The following is a 16,198-nucleotide window of genomic DNA, read 5'->3' as shown; positions in this document are numbered from 1 at the left end:
TCCTTTTTTCCCTTCAAGGGATCCTGGGTTTCAGCAGAAAGGAAGCCTTCAAAATGCATATTACATAGAACGAGGCACTGAAAAATCGTTCATACCATGGTGTGTTTCCATTCGCTTGGTGTCTTTATCTCCCCTTCTGCCCTTTCTGGATACCGAAAGTGTATTTCTAAATGGTCAACTGTTAGAAACGTGGGAACTGAAACACAGAACTTACTAACCTGTCTCTTTTGCTAGTGATGGTAGGTATGTGTTGTACTGATCACTCATGGCTCTAGCTGGAAAAAAAACAGCCCTGAAACTTCTTGCTCCCAGGTGCTAACAACCGAATCAGACTGATGAATTTTTGATTTTTCTGTTCCACACAGAGCCAACAGCCAAGCCTGTGATTGAAAATATATTTTTTGAAGGGAGCCAAAATCTGTGTGCAAACTGGAACTTGCCCAAGAGCGACACTGTGGGCTCTGGGTTCCTTGTCCAGCTCTATGACCCAGCCAAAGAGCTTGTGCATCGGGAGAACATTACTTCCATGACTGTGCAGTCTGCCTGTATCCCAAACCTTAAATTCAACAAGGAGTATAGCCTGGAAGTGTTAGTTTACCATTGTGCCAGCCTGGGACCACCATCTGATCCCTACAAGGTCAAGATCAACAGCAAAGGTGAGAAGTAGGATATAACATTATCATCTGAGATGGGATTACGTGGTATAGTTTTGGGATTTTTTTTGTCAGAGATGTTCTAAATGGAGCAGGGCTCTACAGTGCAGCCCCAGCCTTTGATTGGCCCACTGCTGTGTGATTGATGGGTCTCAAACATGTAAATCAGTTTCCTTCTGTGTAATGTTAAATATTATTTGTCCTAACATTACTGTGTACTGCTAAATTTTGAAGGACAAACAGTCATCTGGATCACCCCCATAGCAATACCCACAAAAGAGAATCCAAAAATGTCAGCAAGCTGTTTTTATCCGTACTTGGAGTGGGTCATTTGAAAACTGGGTCTCAACTGCTTCTTGACATGTCTGCATTACAATAGGAAAAATGCATAACAATATATTATTACTGGGACAATCTATTACCCTCATCTGCAATGACAAAGATTGCAGGTAAACTCAGAGTGCACAGCAAAATCTCAGGACACTAATCAAATAGTCTTGGTTAGCAGGGACACTGAATTAATCTGTCACCATACTGGGGTTTTAAAAACCATTTTGAGTTTTGACCCTGTGAGCTCCCAATGAAGATGATCAATATGTGTTCACAGGTGGGAAGCCAAGTACCACTTTTGGAACATTCACCGTCACCTAATCATTGTTTTTCCAGCACCATGGCAATTAAGGCCAAGACATTTGATTGTTTGAGGGGGAAAAGAGCAAATGACATCACTGCCACCCCGATGGCACAGTGCCTACCTTCTGATGGCAATCAAGTTATTTTAGCACAAGAGGAGCCCCCGGTGGTGCAATGGGTTACACCCTTGTAGTGGCAGAACTGCTGATCAAAAGGTCAGCAGTTTGAATCTTGGTAATGGAATGAGCTCCCATCTGTCAGCTCCAGGTTCCCGTGCAGGGTCATGAGAGAAGCCTCCCACAGGACGGTAAAACATCCGGGAGTCCCCCGGGCAACGTCCTTGCAGACAGCCAACTCTCTCACACCAGAAGCTACTTGCAGTTTCTCAAGTTGCTCCTGACATGAAAAAAGCATAAGAGGCAGGAAAATCTCACATATACCCCTACCTTTCCCTAATAGTGAGAACTCAATAATTAAATAATAATCTAAATAAATAACAAGGTAGCTGCATTAGGCAAGGTAGCTGCCTAATGCAGCTACCTTGTTCCTCAGCCCAGATGAAAACCTTGCTGATCAATAATCATAATCATATTTTCTTTATACCCCGCCACCATCTCCCATAGGGACTCGGGGCAGTTTACAAAATAGCACACAAAGGTGCCATACATAAAATACATAATACATAAAATAAAATACATCAAACATGAAAACAATGATACATTGCATAAACCAGATGTATAAATTGGACAAAACAACTATTTTCAAAGTAGAGTCAGTTAAAAGATCCATGCAATCAATGTAGCAACCCAGCTGAATGCACATAGAATGTAGATATAAAGTGCTAAATGATTGGCAATCAGTTCTGGTTACTGTCTAAACATTATCAAAGGCTTGCTAAAAAAACAAGTTTTAACTCTTTCCTAAAGTGTTGTAGTGTAGGGGCTTGTCTAAGTTCCCTGGGGAGGGCGTTACAGAGCCAGGGGGCCACCACCGAGAAGGCCCTCTCTCTTGTCCCCACCAACCGCACTAGAGATGGATTGTCCCGTGCTCCAGAGGTTCCCTGTATACATGTATGTAGCCTGGCTTATGTTCCATACGGAGACAACAGAGCTGATAACTGTTCCACATTTTCCCCTTCCTCCTCCCAGGCCCTTCTTCTCCATTGTCTCTTGCAGTGGAACGCCTCACTGACAGCAGTGTCAAGCTCACATGGCTGCCCCCCGAATATCCCAATGGTGGCATCAACAAGTACATTGTAGAGGTGCAACAGCTGGGGGGTACCACCGAACCACAATGGGTGGACACAGAAAATGGTTGGGACACAACCAAGGTCATTGTGGGGCTCAACAGTAGCATTCTCTATCAGTTCAGAGTGCGAGCCAAGTCCTACGTACCAGGCGAGTGGAGCACACCTGTGAGGGCTGAGAACTTGGGTGATGGTGAGTGGACAAATGGGCTCATTGGCTAGTTTACCCCAGATGTATCCATACTGCACTGTTTATGGTCCTTTGATCCCACTTTTAATTGCCATGCCTCCATCCCCCAGAATCATGGGGTTTGTGATGTTATGTAGTGTGTTTGGTGTTTTCTGACAGAGCAAAAGTGATAAAGTTCAATTGAGGACACTTCCCCAAACTAAAAACCAGAGGATTCCAAAGGCTGGGACTATGGCAACTAAAGAGGGCTCAAATTTTCAGTGTGGGTACACTACCAGTGAGTTGGGGACCAAGCTACAGAAGGGCAGAAGGGTTGCCATGCCTACAGCAACTCTCAGATGCCCACAATTTGGGCCAAGCAGAATATAATCACAACTGTATCCCAGCAAATTGAATCTAAACATCAAGTACTATCTCCCATTTGGGAGATAGAATAGTTCAAAAGCCCTCTTAATGCAGCCAGTTCAAAATCATTCCAGAATGGTTCTGTCTGTCATCTAACTAAATTATCAGTTGTAGTTCTGAAGCAGCAACATAAGAAAAATAACATAAAAATAATAATCTTTCCACACCATGGAAGAAAGGCAATCAGAAGGCTAGAAATTCAAGATATTGTTATCTGGACCCTCCCTCCCTAAAATTTTAAGAATGAGGTGAGGCAAGACACACTGAAAACATCCCTAAGTCCTTAGAATGTTATGAGCTTGCCAGTTTTTCTTTCACCACAAAACTAGGGACTCTCACAAAGTATTCTTCTCTCTTTCTCTGTCTCTCAATCTCTCCTTTTCTCCTTCCCTTTCTCCCCTCCTTTCCTACTTCCTCTCTCCTTTCCATAACAGGAGCACTGAGCCAAGAACCCACCCTAGGGAGCAGAAATCCGTCTCCTTCCAACATGGATAAGCAGCTGCTGTTGGCAATTGTCGGCTCCGTCTCTGTCACCTGCCTGACCATCTTGTTTGCCCTTCTGGCTCTTTTCCTGATCAAGAAAAACTTCTTCCATCGACGTCGGACATTCACTTACCAGTCAGGCTCTGTGAGTGATGGTGCCCCTGAGCAAACCACCACCTCTGCTTCACCTCTACTTTTAGCTTTCTACTACTCCTTGCCTGTTTGGTGCATACCCTCCAAATGTTGCAATTTGGCGGGAACATTTCTGATTAATCCTCTGCCATTCCACTTTTTCAGCTGCTTTTAGAAGTCCCCGTTTCTCTCTCCTCTTCCCATTTTCTTCCCCATTTGTCCTCAGCTTACCTCAGTTGCTGCAAACTAAATTCAAAGTGCATAAGTAGTTTGCACTCAGCAAGAAGGAAGGAAGAGGGTGGAATCTTGCCTTTCCCAGTAGGCTCAGGCAAAAATAAACTGCTGCAGCCTTTACTCACCTGTGTGTTCTTTCTCATTAATAATGTTTGCCACCTTGACCACGCTTTGTTTCTTGGTCATAAGTATCCTGTTTTTATGTGCAAAATATTGGAGGATATGTTGGTTTGTAATGCACATACCAACTGTCCTCTCCATCAACTCTTGATCTTTCAGGGAGAAGAGACCATCCTGCAGTTCAACTCAGGCACGCTGACCCTGACCCGCCGACCCAAGCCACAGCCTGAGCCTCTCAGCTACCCCATCCTGGAGTGGGAAGACATCAAGTTTGAGGACATGATAGGAGAAGGCAACTTTGGACAAGTCATCCGAGCCATGATCAAGAAAGACGGCCTGAGAATGAACGCTGCCATCAAGATGCTGAAAGGTGAGATATTCTCATCTAAGTACTGAACAAGCAGCCCCAAATCTTTAAAGCCTGAATGTTGTTGAACTACTACAACTCTCAGGCTTCATTTTCATCTGCTGTTCCAACTGAGGCTTCTGGGAGCTGAAATCCAACATTACAGGACTCAAGTTTGGGAACCTTAACCAATGTAACTCGGAGGCTATTCACAGACTGGGGAGCAGGGGAAAAGGCTAGACAGGGCACAAGGGGCAAGATTTGTTCATAGGGGCTTGTTCTTGCCTTCCTCTGAGGCTAACAGGGTGTGACTCTGAACAGATCTTGTAAAAAACTTATTATAACCTTAGAGTTATAATAAGTCAGAAATGATTTATTATTTCTAGGGAATCATCTAGCCCAGTGGTTCTCAGCCTGTGGGTGCCCAGGTGTTTTCACCATCAACTCTCAGAAATCTTAACAGCTGGTAAACTGCCTGGAATTTCTGGGAGTTGTAGACTAAAACACCTGGGGACCCACAGGTTGAGAAACACTGATCTAGCCCAACCTACAGGTCTGAAGCAGGAAATTATAACCCCTTGTTATGATAGGAGATCTCTTTGTACTACAGAAGAAACCAGTAACTATTAGTATGGCTCTGTATTTTCAACTCAGATTAATAGCGACTTTTATACTGGGGTTTCTCCCATTCCCTAGCCAAAATTGCCATCGGATGGGTCCAGGACATTTTATAAGCAATGTGTGCCTTATCACTGAGCAAAAGCTTTTCTCAAAATAGCTTGTGGTTGTTTCACCCTCTGTTAATAGCGATTCTATGGTTGATGGCACAATGAGTCTAGGGCAGGCATGGCCCAACTTCGACCTGCCCTCCAGATGTTTTGGAGTCCAAACACCTGGAGAGCGGACTGAAGTTGGCCTATGCCATTATCTTTGCTATGGATACATACAAGTAACACCTTTTTTGTGTACCTGCAGAACAGTCACATGTGCTCACAACAATTTTTGTCTCTAATCACATCCAGCATTGATTCATGCAAGATTCATTGATTCATTTGATCTGTATACCTGAATTCAGGGATTGCTCACAAACTCCCATCCCATGTTTGATGAGCATAGGTTTCTTTGAACAATTCCATCCTCTTGAACACTTCCATCAAACTCAGGGCTAAGATGTGGCATCTGAATCTGTGTTTCAGAATTTGCCTCTGAGAATGACCACCGGGACTTTGCTGGAGAGCTGGAAGTGCTCTGTAAGCTGGGACACCATCCAAATATCATCAACCTGCTGGGAGCCTGTGAGAATAAGGGTGAGTGACTTTGGTACATGGTAATCCATTCCTCATTATTGTGACTCTTTCTTAGGCACTACTCCCCCAACCCAAACATTGTGCTTCTGGCTCCAAAGCTGCTGCCACAGTACTGGCACCACCTAGTGACATAAGTAACTTAAAGCATTGCATTTTTGAAAGCCTCTTCTAGTACTCTTCTATATTAGTCTAAAGAAGCTTGAATTCTTGTGGGCTTTGCCAACTGTTATAATCTCAGGTTAATAAGGGGATGCTGTGGTTTAAAAAACACTTTTTCTCCACAAAAGACACTGGTAGGCTGTAGAGAGGAAGAGGTTACTGTGGTGCTGGGGAAATCTTGTTTAGCCCTTTGACTATTGGTCTGTTTGCTCTTTTAGAGTTCTGTATTTTTCTACCTTCATCCTCCTTAGGCCTATTTATAAAGAACCAGCATCTTGTGCCTTATCTTGTCACAGTTGGAAAATACTTTCCTATTGGGCTGGGCTGTAGCACAGCTGGTTAGTTGCCATTAGCAATAAATCACTGCCGACCAGAAGATGGCAGGTGCGAAGTCCAAGTCAGATTGAGCACCCGATCACTCACTGTCCACCTAAGTAGTTCGAAAACAGCTGAGCTGTGAGTAGAGAAATTAGGCACCGCTTTAGTGGGAAGGTATTTTGACATCATAAAATGGTGGTGATCAAAGAACAAGGGGGGAAATTTTACAATCAAAAAGGACTCATCGACATAGTGGATGGAGCAACAGCACCCCCTCCAGGTGCCGAAGTTGGAAAATGACAAAATACTTCTATCTATCTGTTTGGCTTGTATGTCTGAAACGCCATTGAAAGTTTGCCGTGTATGTGTACATTGCGATCTGCCCTAAGTCCCCTTCAGGGTGAGAAGGGCAGAATATAAATACTGTAAATAAATAAATAAAAATAAATAAACAGGTCCAGACTCCACCAACTATATACCTACTTATCATTTTAAAACAGACTGTTCTCATAAGCCTGCTAGCTTTCTTTCCCCAACTTCTAATAATGGCAAATCAACAATATCTATGGTTTTGGGCCCACCTGATGGACTTTCCCCTTTTCCCCTAGGATACCTGTATATCGCTATTGAATATGCACCTTATGGGAACTTGCTAGACTTCCTTCGCAAGAGCAGAGTCTTGGAGACAGATCCAGCCTTTGCCAGAGAACATGGAACCGCTTCAACCCTCACATCCCAACAACTCTTGCAGTTTGCCTCTGATGTGGCCAAAGGCATGCAGTACTTAAGTGAAAAGCAGGTTTGTGCCCATCCAGCTATGTGTTGCTCACTGGGCTGGATTCTCATGGATCAGTTCTTCAATGGGGATCATTGAGGTTTTCAGTAATGTATTTCATGAGTTTGAAATAATAATAATAATAATAATAACAACAACAACAACAACAACAACAACAACAACAACTTTATTTTTATACTCCGCCTCCATCTCCCCAAAGGGATTCGGGGCAGCTTACATAGGGACAAGCCTGAACAGCATAATTAAAATAGCACATTAAAATATATAATGGCAACATAAAACAGAATAAAACAACATTATACATAACAAAATATAAAAGCAAAACATCAACCAACAATCAATGAGCTCTATGATAACAATCAGTTTCTGGGTGGGCGGACTGATGCAAAGACAATTGTGAGGATAGGGCTGATGGATAAAGTCCACAGACATGTTGCAGTTCTAGGGATTGATTTCCAATAGCTGCAACAACAGAAGTACATTTGGGGTGAAGGAAATATGAAAAGAGAACAGGCTGACTGGATTTCAGTGTGGCTCTTCAGAAAAACAGACTAATGTAGAAACAATTCATGGGATGCAATATAGGACAGGATTTATTGATGATAGAGATGAAATTCAGCTTATGCTCAAGTTACATGTGGTTGCGTGGGTAAGTATAGGTAATTACTGGATTGCCCTTTATCTGCTCAACCTTTGTGACCTTCCTTGCAAACTAGACTGATACTGTTGAGGTTGCTCCTATCGTCTCACCTCTTAATCCTCCAAGGAGGACATGCTTGCTTTGCTCCAAGTAAAACATTAAGCATGGATCAACAGTTATTTCAATTGGTTTAGAACTAAATCTATCATATCTTTCTATCTCATGTACTTGCATTCATAAATATTAATATTCTTTATTAAAAAGCAGATGGTGTGATTACTTTCCAGGGAAACAGGCATGTTAGAGAATTGGTTGAATGCATAAGATAAATGTATTTCTTTGTAAAAAAAAATTGCATTCTTAATTAAGAAAGGAGACTCAGTGTAATTATCTTTCTCTTCTAGTTTATCCACAGAGACTTGGCTGCCAGAAACATCCTGGTGGGAGAAAACTTGACTTCCAAAATTGCTGATTTTGGCTTATCCCGGGGGGAGGAAGTTTACGTGAAGAAGACAATGGTGAGCCTAGATGTAGGAGCACTGCAGAGTGTAATTGGCACTTTATAGTTTAGAGGAAGGAACTGGAAGAACCACCACTGAATATTTCTTGCCTATTTTATACTGTATATGGTTACGGCATCGAACGGCTACCGGGTTATAAACCACCTTGAGTCACCTTCGGGTTTGAGAAAGGTGGGGTAGAAATATCATAAATAAATGCCCGACTGTTCATTGGAAGGAAGGATATTAGAGGCAAAGATGAAGTACTTTGGCCACATAATGAGAAGGCAGGAAAGCTTGGGGAAGACAATGATGCTGGGGGAAATGGAAGGAAAAAGGAAGAGGGGCCGACCAAGGGCAAGATGGATGGATGGTATCCTTGAAGTGACTGGCTTGACTTTGAAGGAGCTCGGGGTGGCCACAGCCAACAGGGAGCTCTGGCGTGGGCAGGTCCATGAGGTCATGAACAGTTGGAAGCGACTGAATGAATAAACAACTAACTAACTAACTAAATAAATAAATAAATAAATAAGAAAGGAATATTTGACCTCTGTGAAATTCAGGGAGTTGTCATAAGTTGCAAGATGACTTGAAAGGCACATAGGCACACACAGAGAAGAATACCATTCTGAAAGACTCCAGGCCACTAATCCCAAATGGTTAGGCTTCCCTTCTGTTCTGGGAAAAACATTCCTTTATCTCCTTTCCTTCTCCTCATCTAAAATGTGGCTTCTGTTTCCACAATCCTGCTTCTTTTTGCAGGGACGCTTGCCAGTTCGTTGGATGGCCATCGAATCCTTGAATTACAGCGTATACACAACTAAAAGTGATGTGTGAGTTATTTATATGTGAGGATTGTGGGTTGGGGAACAAGGTCCATTATAGATTGAAGTATGGTTTGCAAGGTTTTCAATGGTCATATTGTTGATGAGGCTTCCAAACTCTAAACCTTTGCTCCTTTTTCTGGTAGAAGTAGAAAATGTTAAAAGAAAAAAAAATGCCCACAGGGAAAAAAATGTTTAGATAGTGGGTTGCTGTGAGTTTTCTGAGCTGTATGGCCATGTTCCAGAAGCATTCTCTCTGGAACATGGCCATACAGCCCAGAAAACTCACAGAAACCCAGTTATTCTGGCCATGAAAGCCTTTGACAACACAATGCTTAGATAATTTTCTGCCTCTTGCTCACTGAATCAATAATTTAATTAAAATGTTGTGCAATACAGGTTATATGTTCCAAAATCCTACCTGGATGCCTGAAATTATTGATAATATCAAACCCTAAATTTTAACTATACCCAGGATAGAAATATACCACAGAATTGTACTGGAGAACCTAGAGGGGCCCACGAACACTTTTGCAGGCAATATTTTTGGGGAATGTGGGTAAGTAAAACCAAGAATATTGGAAGAATGGATAAGGCAATCACACCATACAATTCAATACTGCAAAACAAAACAGGCCAAATCAAAAACAAGAAATGAAACAGTGTTTGCTTTGAGTACTAAAATAATTTGCAGTTAATAAACAGAGCCTGATGGCTTGAATGTTTCCCTTTTTGTTTTGTACTGGAGTAAACAGGCCAGAACCAAAATAGCTTCAAAAATCATCATGGTCAATAGCAGAATTAAGTGTGCTGGTGGACCTCAGCCCACATCCTAACTTATCTTTCTGTTGCAGGTGGTCGTTTGGGGTCCTCTTGTGGGAAATTGTCAGCCTGGGTGAGTTGCTATCTAATGGGAACAGTCTGGCCTTGTTGTGCACATTGCCTTTTATTACTTTGCATCGTATTGGGGCCCCAAACTGCTCTGTACAATTTGTTCTCATTTATTCCACATCCGCTGTCAAATGCCAACAGCATCCAAGATCTAAATGTAATTGCTAGCCCAAACTAGAATAGTTATTGAAGCAACTGGCTGTACATAAATATTAATTTACCATTCAGCAATTGAGTTAGATTAGCAATCGGATGTATATATTGAGTTAGCAATTGGATGTATGTATTGAGCAATTGAGTTAGATTAGCAACTGCATGTATGCAATCGGATGTTGTTGTTGACATGGGAATCATGAGACCTGTTGGATTTTGAGTCCCAATGGCCCCAGCAAGTGTAGCCAATTTTGAAGAATGCTAGGAGTTGCCATTCAGCGGTATCTGAAGAGGTCCATGGTTTCTACATATAAGTATTAACTTAAAATTTGTCAATTGATTGAGTAGAGCAGGGGACCTCAAACTTTTTACAGTCCCTCAGACTGTTGGGAGACCCGACTATAGTCTGAAAAAAATGAATTGCTATGCACACTGCACACATCTTATTTATAGTGCAAAATATGAAAGAACAATACAATATTCAAAATTTCATTATTATTTCATTATTGGCCATTTTTATGACAGAACCAGTTAGGAACTGCCATTTATAACAAAATTTTGAAAGTTTTGTTAGAGTTCTGAAATTTTCACCACCAGAACTTTAGCAACACTTTAGAAGCAAAGCACCAGCACCCCCTAGTTTTGTAAGTACTTTAGAACCATTTAGAGCCATGGATTGCCCATGTGTAATAAATAACCTTGGAGGGCCACATCTGGCCCATGGGCCTTAGTTTAGGAATCTCTGCAGTAGAGTTTACAATTGAGATTTAGGGCAGGTTGTCTTAGACTCATTTTGGTTCAAGGATATGGAAACAATCATGCATCTGCCCAATCTTTATAGCATAGCAAGAATAGAAACATTCACGTCAGGAGGGTTGCTGCACCTTAGATTAGCAGTTCTTTCCTCATGTGTGGTTTATGTTAGGAACACAGCAGAAAATTTTTGTAGTCCATTGCATATTCTACTCAACTCAATCTTGTTGCTTCCAATGTAGCAACAATTTTCTAGACCTTTCAGGCCAAATGTTATGTTGGTTGAAGAATTTGGGGAGATGTGGCCCCAGAAATAGTTTCCACACTCTGCCCTTTTCACTCTGTGCGGGGAATGCAGTGATCCAAAATGAATGATTTATGAAGAGAACTGCATAATCCTGGCTTTGCCCCAGCAACATCCAGAAAAGTGTGTGAATTTTGCCTTGGCTTGTACCAAAATGCAGGTAAGTGTGATATCTACTCTAATCTTTCAACTTTCTTAGGAGGAACACCATACTGTGGCATGACATGTGCTGAGCTATATGAAAAGCTGCCCCAAGGATACCGTATGGAGAAGCCCCTCAACTGTGATGATGAAGTGTAAGTAGAAACCCCTGTCTCTAGGAAACATTCCCTCACAACATGCACAGCACGATCCCTGTAGGATATATTTATGAACTTCTCATAGACATATGAACCCATAGATAAGAGGCAACCTTATAATTTTGCATGGAAAAATGAGAAGAGGGTTTCATTTATGTGGGAGACCCAAAGCAATGAATGAAACTGTGGATAAGTGAGTATACAGTATGCAGGTCATGCTGTATACTTGTCTCCCGTTCATGTTAATTTGCATGCTCTCTCTCTCTCTCTCTTTTCCATGCACTATGATAGTATGAAGATATACCTCCTTTTATTCATACACTTTTTATATTGCTGAAGGTACTAAAAGAAATGCACAAGTAGATCTACTTCCCAATATCCTGACAGTTTCCCTTCATTTGCATATTTGCTTCATCTTGACTTCTCTCCTCTTCCTTCAGCTATGAGCTAATGCGGCAGTGCTGGCGGGACCGACCATATGAACGCCCACCTTTTGCTCAGATCTCAGTGCAGCTCATCCGCATGTTGGAAGCTAGGAAGGTATTGGTGATATTCTTGCTGCACTCTAAAAGCACACACTCTTCTGCTTATATTCTATGTTTATAGCCAGACTTCACTAAGGTAACCAAGTCTCCTTATTCTTCCTTTCACCTGAGAAGGATATATTGCTGGATGTAGTCTTGATTTCCTCAAGGGTTGCAGATGCTCCCTAGAGAGTAGAAAGCACTGGGCCCTACATTTGGCATTTTTCCCAAGATGTTAGAATGGGGTCTCCTCTCAGCAGGATCTCAGTGTCAATTGAAATATGTATTATCTTGTCTTTTTCCTCTGAAATTGGGAAGGAAATGTATTCACACACTAAAGGAGGAGGGAAGGGAGCCAAATACAGCCTACATCTTCAATCTTATTCTCTCTTGGCAGGCCTATGTGAACATGGCTTTGTTTGAGAACTTCACCTATGCAGGAATCGATGCAACAGCTGAAGAGGCATGATGGGACTGAGCTCTGGCTTCGACACAAAGAGGACACACATGAAATAGGACTCTTCTGTATATAAATATGCCTTTTGACCACAATCTTGTTATGCTGGCTGTGCTGGGCACAGGGCATACCTGGACAACTTCCAGTCTAGAGCATCTTGCACAGACCTAGTCCTCATACCAATTTCTCCTTCCTATGCCACAGAAGCATTGCATTGTGCCTCAAGACTTCACCGTACTAAAAAGAGTCATGGGGCTCTCGAGGAGATGACATAGCTATAAAGCTTTGCCACTGACTCATCTTTCTCATGAACTTTTGTATGGTTCATATTCCTATTTCTACAAATGAACTGCATGAAAAGTGTTTGAACTGCCAGTGCAATGTCCTGCCTGTCTCCTTGAATGATAGCGTGGAATGTGCACACCAAATGAGGGCAGAGCGTTCTGCAAAGAGACAGGTGGTCTTGAAATCAGCAAGGAGATGAAGAGAGAAGAATCAGACAAATTGTGCTGGAATCAGAGCAACAGAGAGCTTCCATCCTCTGTGTACACACTGTAGATAAGCCCCCTGTATACTGTTAGGCATAGTGAAGCATCTATTTTAGAGATGGAGATGCATGGTGCCAGGCGCTAGGATTACAGAGTGGTGTGGGGTATGTAGTCTATCCTTCATGGTCCAAATTGGTCTGCTGAGCACACAAATTTATTGTGCCAGCTCTAGCCATAGTGTTGAAAAAAGGTTGACCTGCCAGTACACTTAGCTACTGTACATTGAATGGAGGGGGTGTGCCATTTATCCTTGACTATAGCCAGGAAAATATCTTGGACCACATTTCCCTATAGTTTTGAGCTCTTGCCATACAGCTCTAAGTCAGAATTTACCTGCTACCTACCTGGCAGTCTGTTGGAAGCAAGGGAATAAAGGTCATTCACATTCCTTTTCCCCACTCCCTCCTTCACTCCTTCAGCCTTTATTTATGTGCAGGAAGACAGGAATGTGAAAATGTTATCCATTCACTGAGTCCAAACACCAGGCCAGGAACAGCATTTGTTCACTTGCAAAATTGCCACTGCCACTTCTGAGAATTGTTCCTTGAAAACACCTGCCAGCCAGCGTAGACACTGCTGGCTTGATAGGCAAAATCTTGCAGAATTAGCTTGGGCTTTTAGCACTGTACCTCATTTCTTTGCTACCCACTCTTTGCCATGTCTTGGTTTAGGACCTGCACAAATCCCGTGGAAAGCTGTCCTGCCATCAGTGTGCTTCTGACCAAGAAGCAAATTCCCATCTTCTGTTTCTCTGATGTGTCCTCACACTTCTTTTCACAGGCTCCTCCTGCTACTTTTTCAGGGATGGTATGCATATTAATATCTGTTTTTAAAACTGGAGGAATATGTTAACACAAAGGAAGTATTCCACTGGTGTAGATGAGTCTGTGATCTAATCTATCAGCACACTTCTTAGGTTTTTCATATGTATACAAGAATATTCATGGTTGTATTATGTGACAGGAGGAACCACTGCTCAGTGGAAGAGCACATGTTGTGCATGGATTACACCTAAACTTTAAGAAATACTTATTTATTGTAAGAACAGAATAGAAAGTGTAATAGAAGGTCTTCTGAAGGTGGAAGGTCTGTATTTGGAGTTCTTTAAAGAGAAGTTGGATGGGCATATTTCAGGGGTGCTTTAGTTGTGTATTGTTGTATGGCAGAGGGTTGACCAGTCGAACTCTAAGATTCTATTAATCTATTTGCCACATTAGTTAAATTCCACTGAGTCCTACACTTAAAATCTGGTAATCCATTGGGTTCATCACATTCGTTTGGGTTAAAATATAGAGTGTATCATTCTTCGAGGTGTCAGGATCAATACCTGGTACGTCCAGTTAGAAAGGTCAGCTAGTGAGTGACGGCAAGGGGAGAGGGAAACTCTGTGAGCTGCTTCCAGTAAAAGAATACAATATTTGGCAATATTGGACTAATAATTCAATGCAGTGCAGGTAGCTTTTTGTGAATATAGGAAGGCTTTATTGTTACAGATGCTTTTGCACAATTTCTGTATCCCTGCCGCCACCAGAAAGAACTATGTGGACTGACTTGACCCTTGAAGGCAGACAGACAGATGGCCACAAATGGATTGATGTAACCCACAGGGATTAACAGTAGTTTGTAACTAGCAAGTTGTTCAAGGCTGATATTGAAAGAAAGGAAATACGTTGTCAGAAATTAACTGAAGCTAAATTGGAGGGGGGGGGGGAGGAAGGAGACAACTGCAGCTGTGGTTGGAACATTGTTTGGACTTTGGGATGATACTCCAGCTTTGTGTGGAACTGGAACATCTAGGAGCGTTAGAACTTTAATAGTGGCAACACTGCTGTAAAGACACCACATAACGAAACCAAAGAATGCCGCGTATACCACAAGTCAGTTACACACCAACCTTACCTCTGAGAAAAAAGATTTGCCCTTCCTACATCACACGCATGCAGAGTGACGTGAAAAACTGAGCCTCGTATTAGCTTGCGGTCTAAAGTAAGTGTTGTCGCAATGTTTTCAAAACAAGAACAACGGAGTTGGATAAAGATTGAATGTGCCAGAGGTCATACAGCATGACAGTGTCATCAAGGTCTTCAAGAGGCTTGCGGGGAATCTGCGTTGCCTTACAGAACAGTGGCAAGGGGGGTAAAAGCCTTCAACAAAGGATGCCAAAATGTGGCAGACATGCATCAGCCAGATCATCCTAGTGTCAGCGAAGCGGAAGTGAATGGTCTTGCCACACTCGTGGATAGTGATCGACGCCATACGATTCATGAGATGGCTCGAAACACAGGATTTGCACATACGACTGTGCTCCACATTCTGAAGGAGAAAAATTGCTTCATGATGGGTTCCACATCATTTGACCGAAATGCAGAAATGTCTACAATACAATGCTGCTTGTACCTACCTGGAGCACTGTGAGCGCGTAGGAGAGGCTTTCTTATTCCATATCATTACACTGGATGAGACTTGGACCAGATCGTACCATTCAGAACTGAATCGCCAATTGAACGAATGGCGTAATTATAGGTCACCACAAAGTTCGAAATTTCATCAGAACTCCAGCAATGTGAAAGTTAGGTAATTCTTGTGTACAACTGTGATGGTGTCACCCTAAAGCATACAGTTCCCCCACATCAGACCATCAATGCGCAGTATTATTGCTCATTTTTGGAACACCATCTCAGACCAGCTTTGAGAAAAAAACGGTGACACTTTCTGCAGAATGCCCCTATCATTTTGCATGACAATGCTTGACCACATGCAGTGCAAGCTGTGGCTGATTTGCTTGATCGATGGGGCTGGGAAGTGCTGGCCCATCCACCATACACCCCAGACGTAAGCCCTTGTGACTTTGACTTAATTTCTAAGATGAAGAACCACTTCGTGGCATTCACTTCAGAACTGTTCCAGAGATTCTTGGGGCAGTAGACCACTCCATTCGAACTATCAACATAATAGGCACTGCAACAGGTGCCCTGCGACTTCCAAATCATTGGTAACAGGTTATACACAATGCTGGCGACTATATTGAAGGACTGAAAAACATAGTGGCATGTATCACTTTTGTATTATATGTAAATAAATAGTTGCCACTATTAAAGTTCCAACCCTCGTATGAGGGAAATGAAAGTAAAACCTAATTATCCTTTCCCTCTTATACGCACTGCCTTGGCTGCAACAGGGTTGCTGAAAGATGATCTCACCCTAAGAAGCATGACTGTTTATTCCTTAGCAATTCTTTGCTGCTTCCAATTTATATGTAATAAATGATGTGTACAAAGCAAAA

The 16,198-nt window shown here is 42.3% G+C and overlaps 1 protein-coding gene across 2 annotated transcripts in view; it reads left to right on the top strand.

The window, feature by feature from the left end:
- The window catches only part of TIE1 (tyrosine kinase with immunoglobulin like and EGF like domains 1), a 39,024-nt gene extending 22,826 nt beyond the window's left edge, over positions 1-16,198 (top strand). For both annotated transcript variants that reach the window (XM_067467938.1, XM_060773297.2), the window contains 12 exons: positions 366-656; positions 2,435-2,725; positions 3,562-3,755; positions 4,256-4,466; positions 5,639-5,749; positions 6,835-7,025; positions 8,067-8,180; positions 8,925-8,995; positions 9,841-9,881; positions 11,287-11,383; positions 11,827-11,926; positions 12,308-16,198. In XM_067467938.1, coding sequence (XP_067324039.1) covers positions 366-656; positions 2,435-2,725; positions 3,562-3,755; positions 4,256-4,466; positions 5,639-5,749; positions 6,835-7,025; positions 8,067-8,180; positions 8,925-8,995; positions 9,841-9,881; positions 11,287-11,383; positions 11,827-11,926; positions 12,308-12,379 — 1,784 coding nt within the window. In that variant the 3' untranslated portion in view covers positions 12,380-16,198. The remainder of the gene's footprint in view (positions 1-365; positions 657-2,434; positions 2,726-3,561; positions 3,756-4,255; positions 4,467-5,638; positions 5,750-6,834; positions 7,026-8,066; positions 8,181-8,924; positions 8,996-9,840; positions 9,882-11,286; positions 11,384-11,826; positions 11,927-12,307) is intronic.

Source organism: Anolis sagrei, chromosome 4 (assembly GCF_037176765.1).
Source record: "Anolis sagrei isolate rAnoSag1 chromosome 4, rAnoSag1.mat, whole genome shotgun sequence".
NCBI lineage: Eukaryota > Metazoa > Chordata > Lepidosauria > Squamata > Dactyloidae > Anolis > Anolis sagrei.
This window is presented reverse-complemented; position numbering and strand designations above follow the sequence as displayed.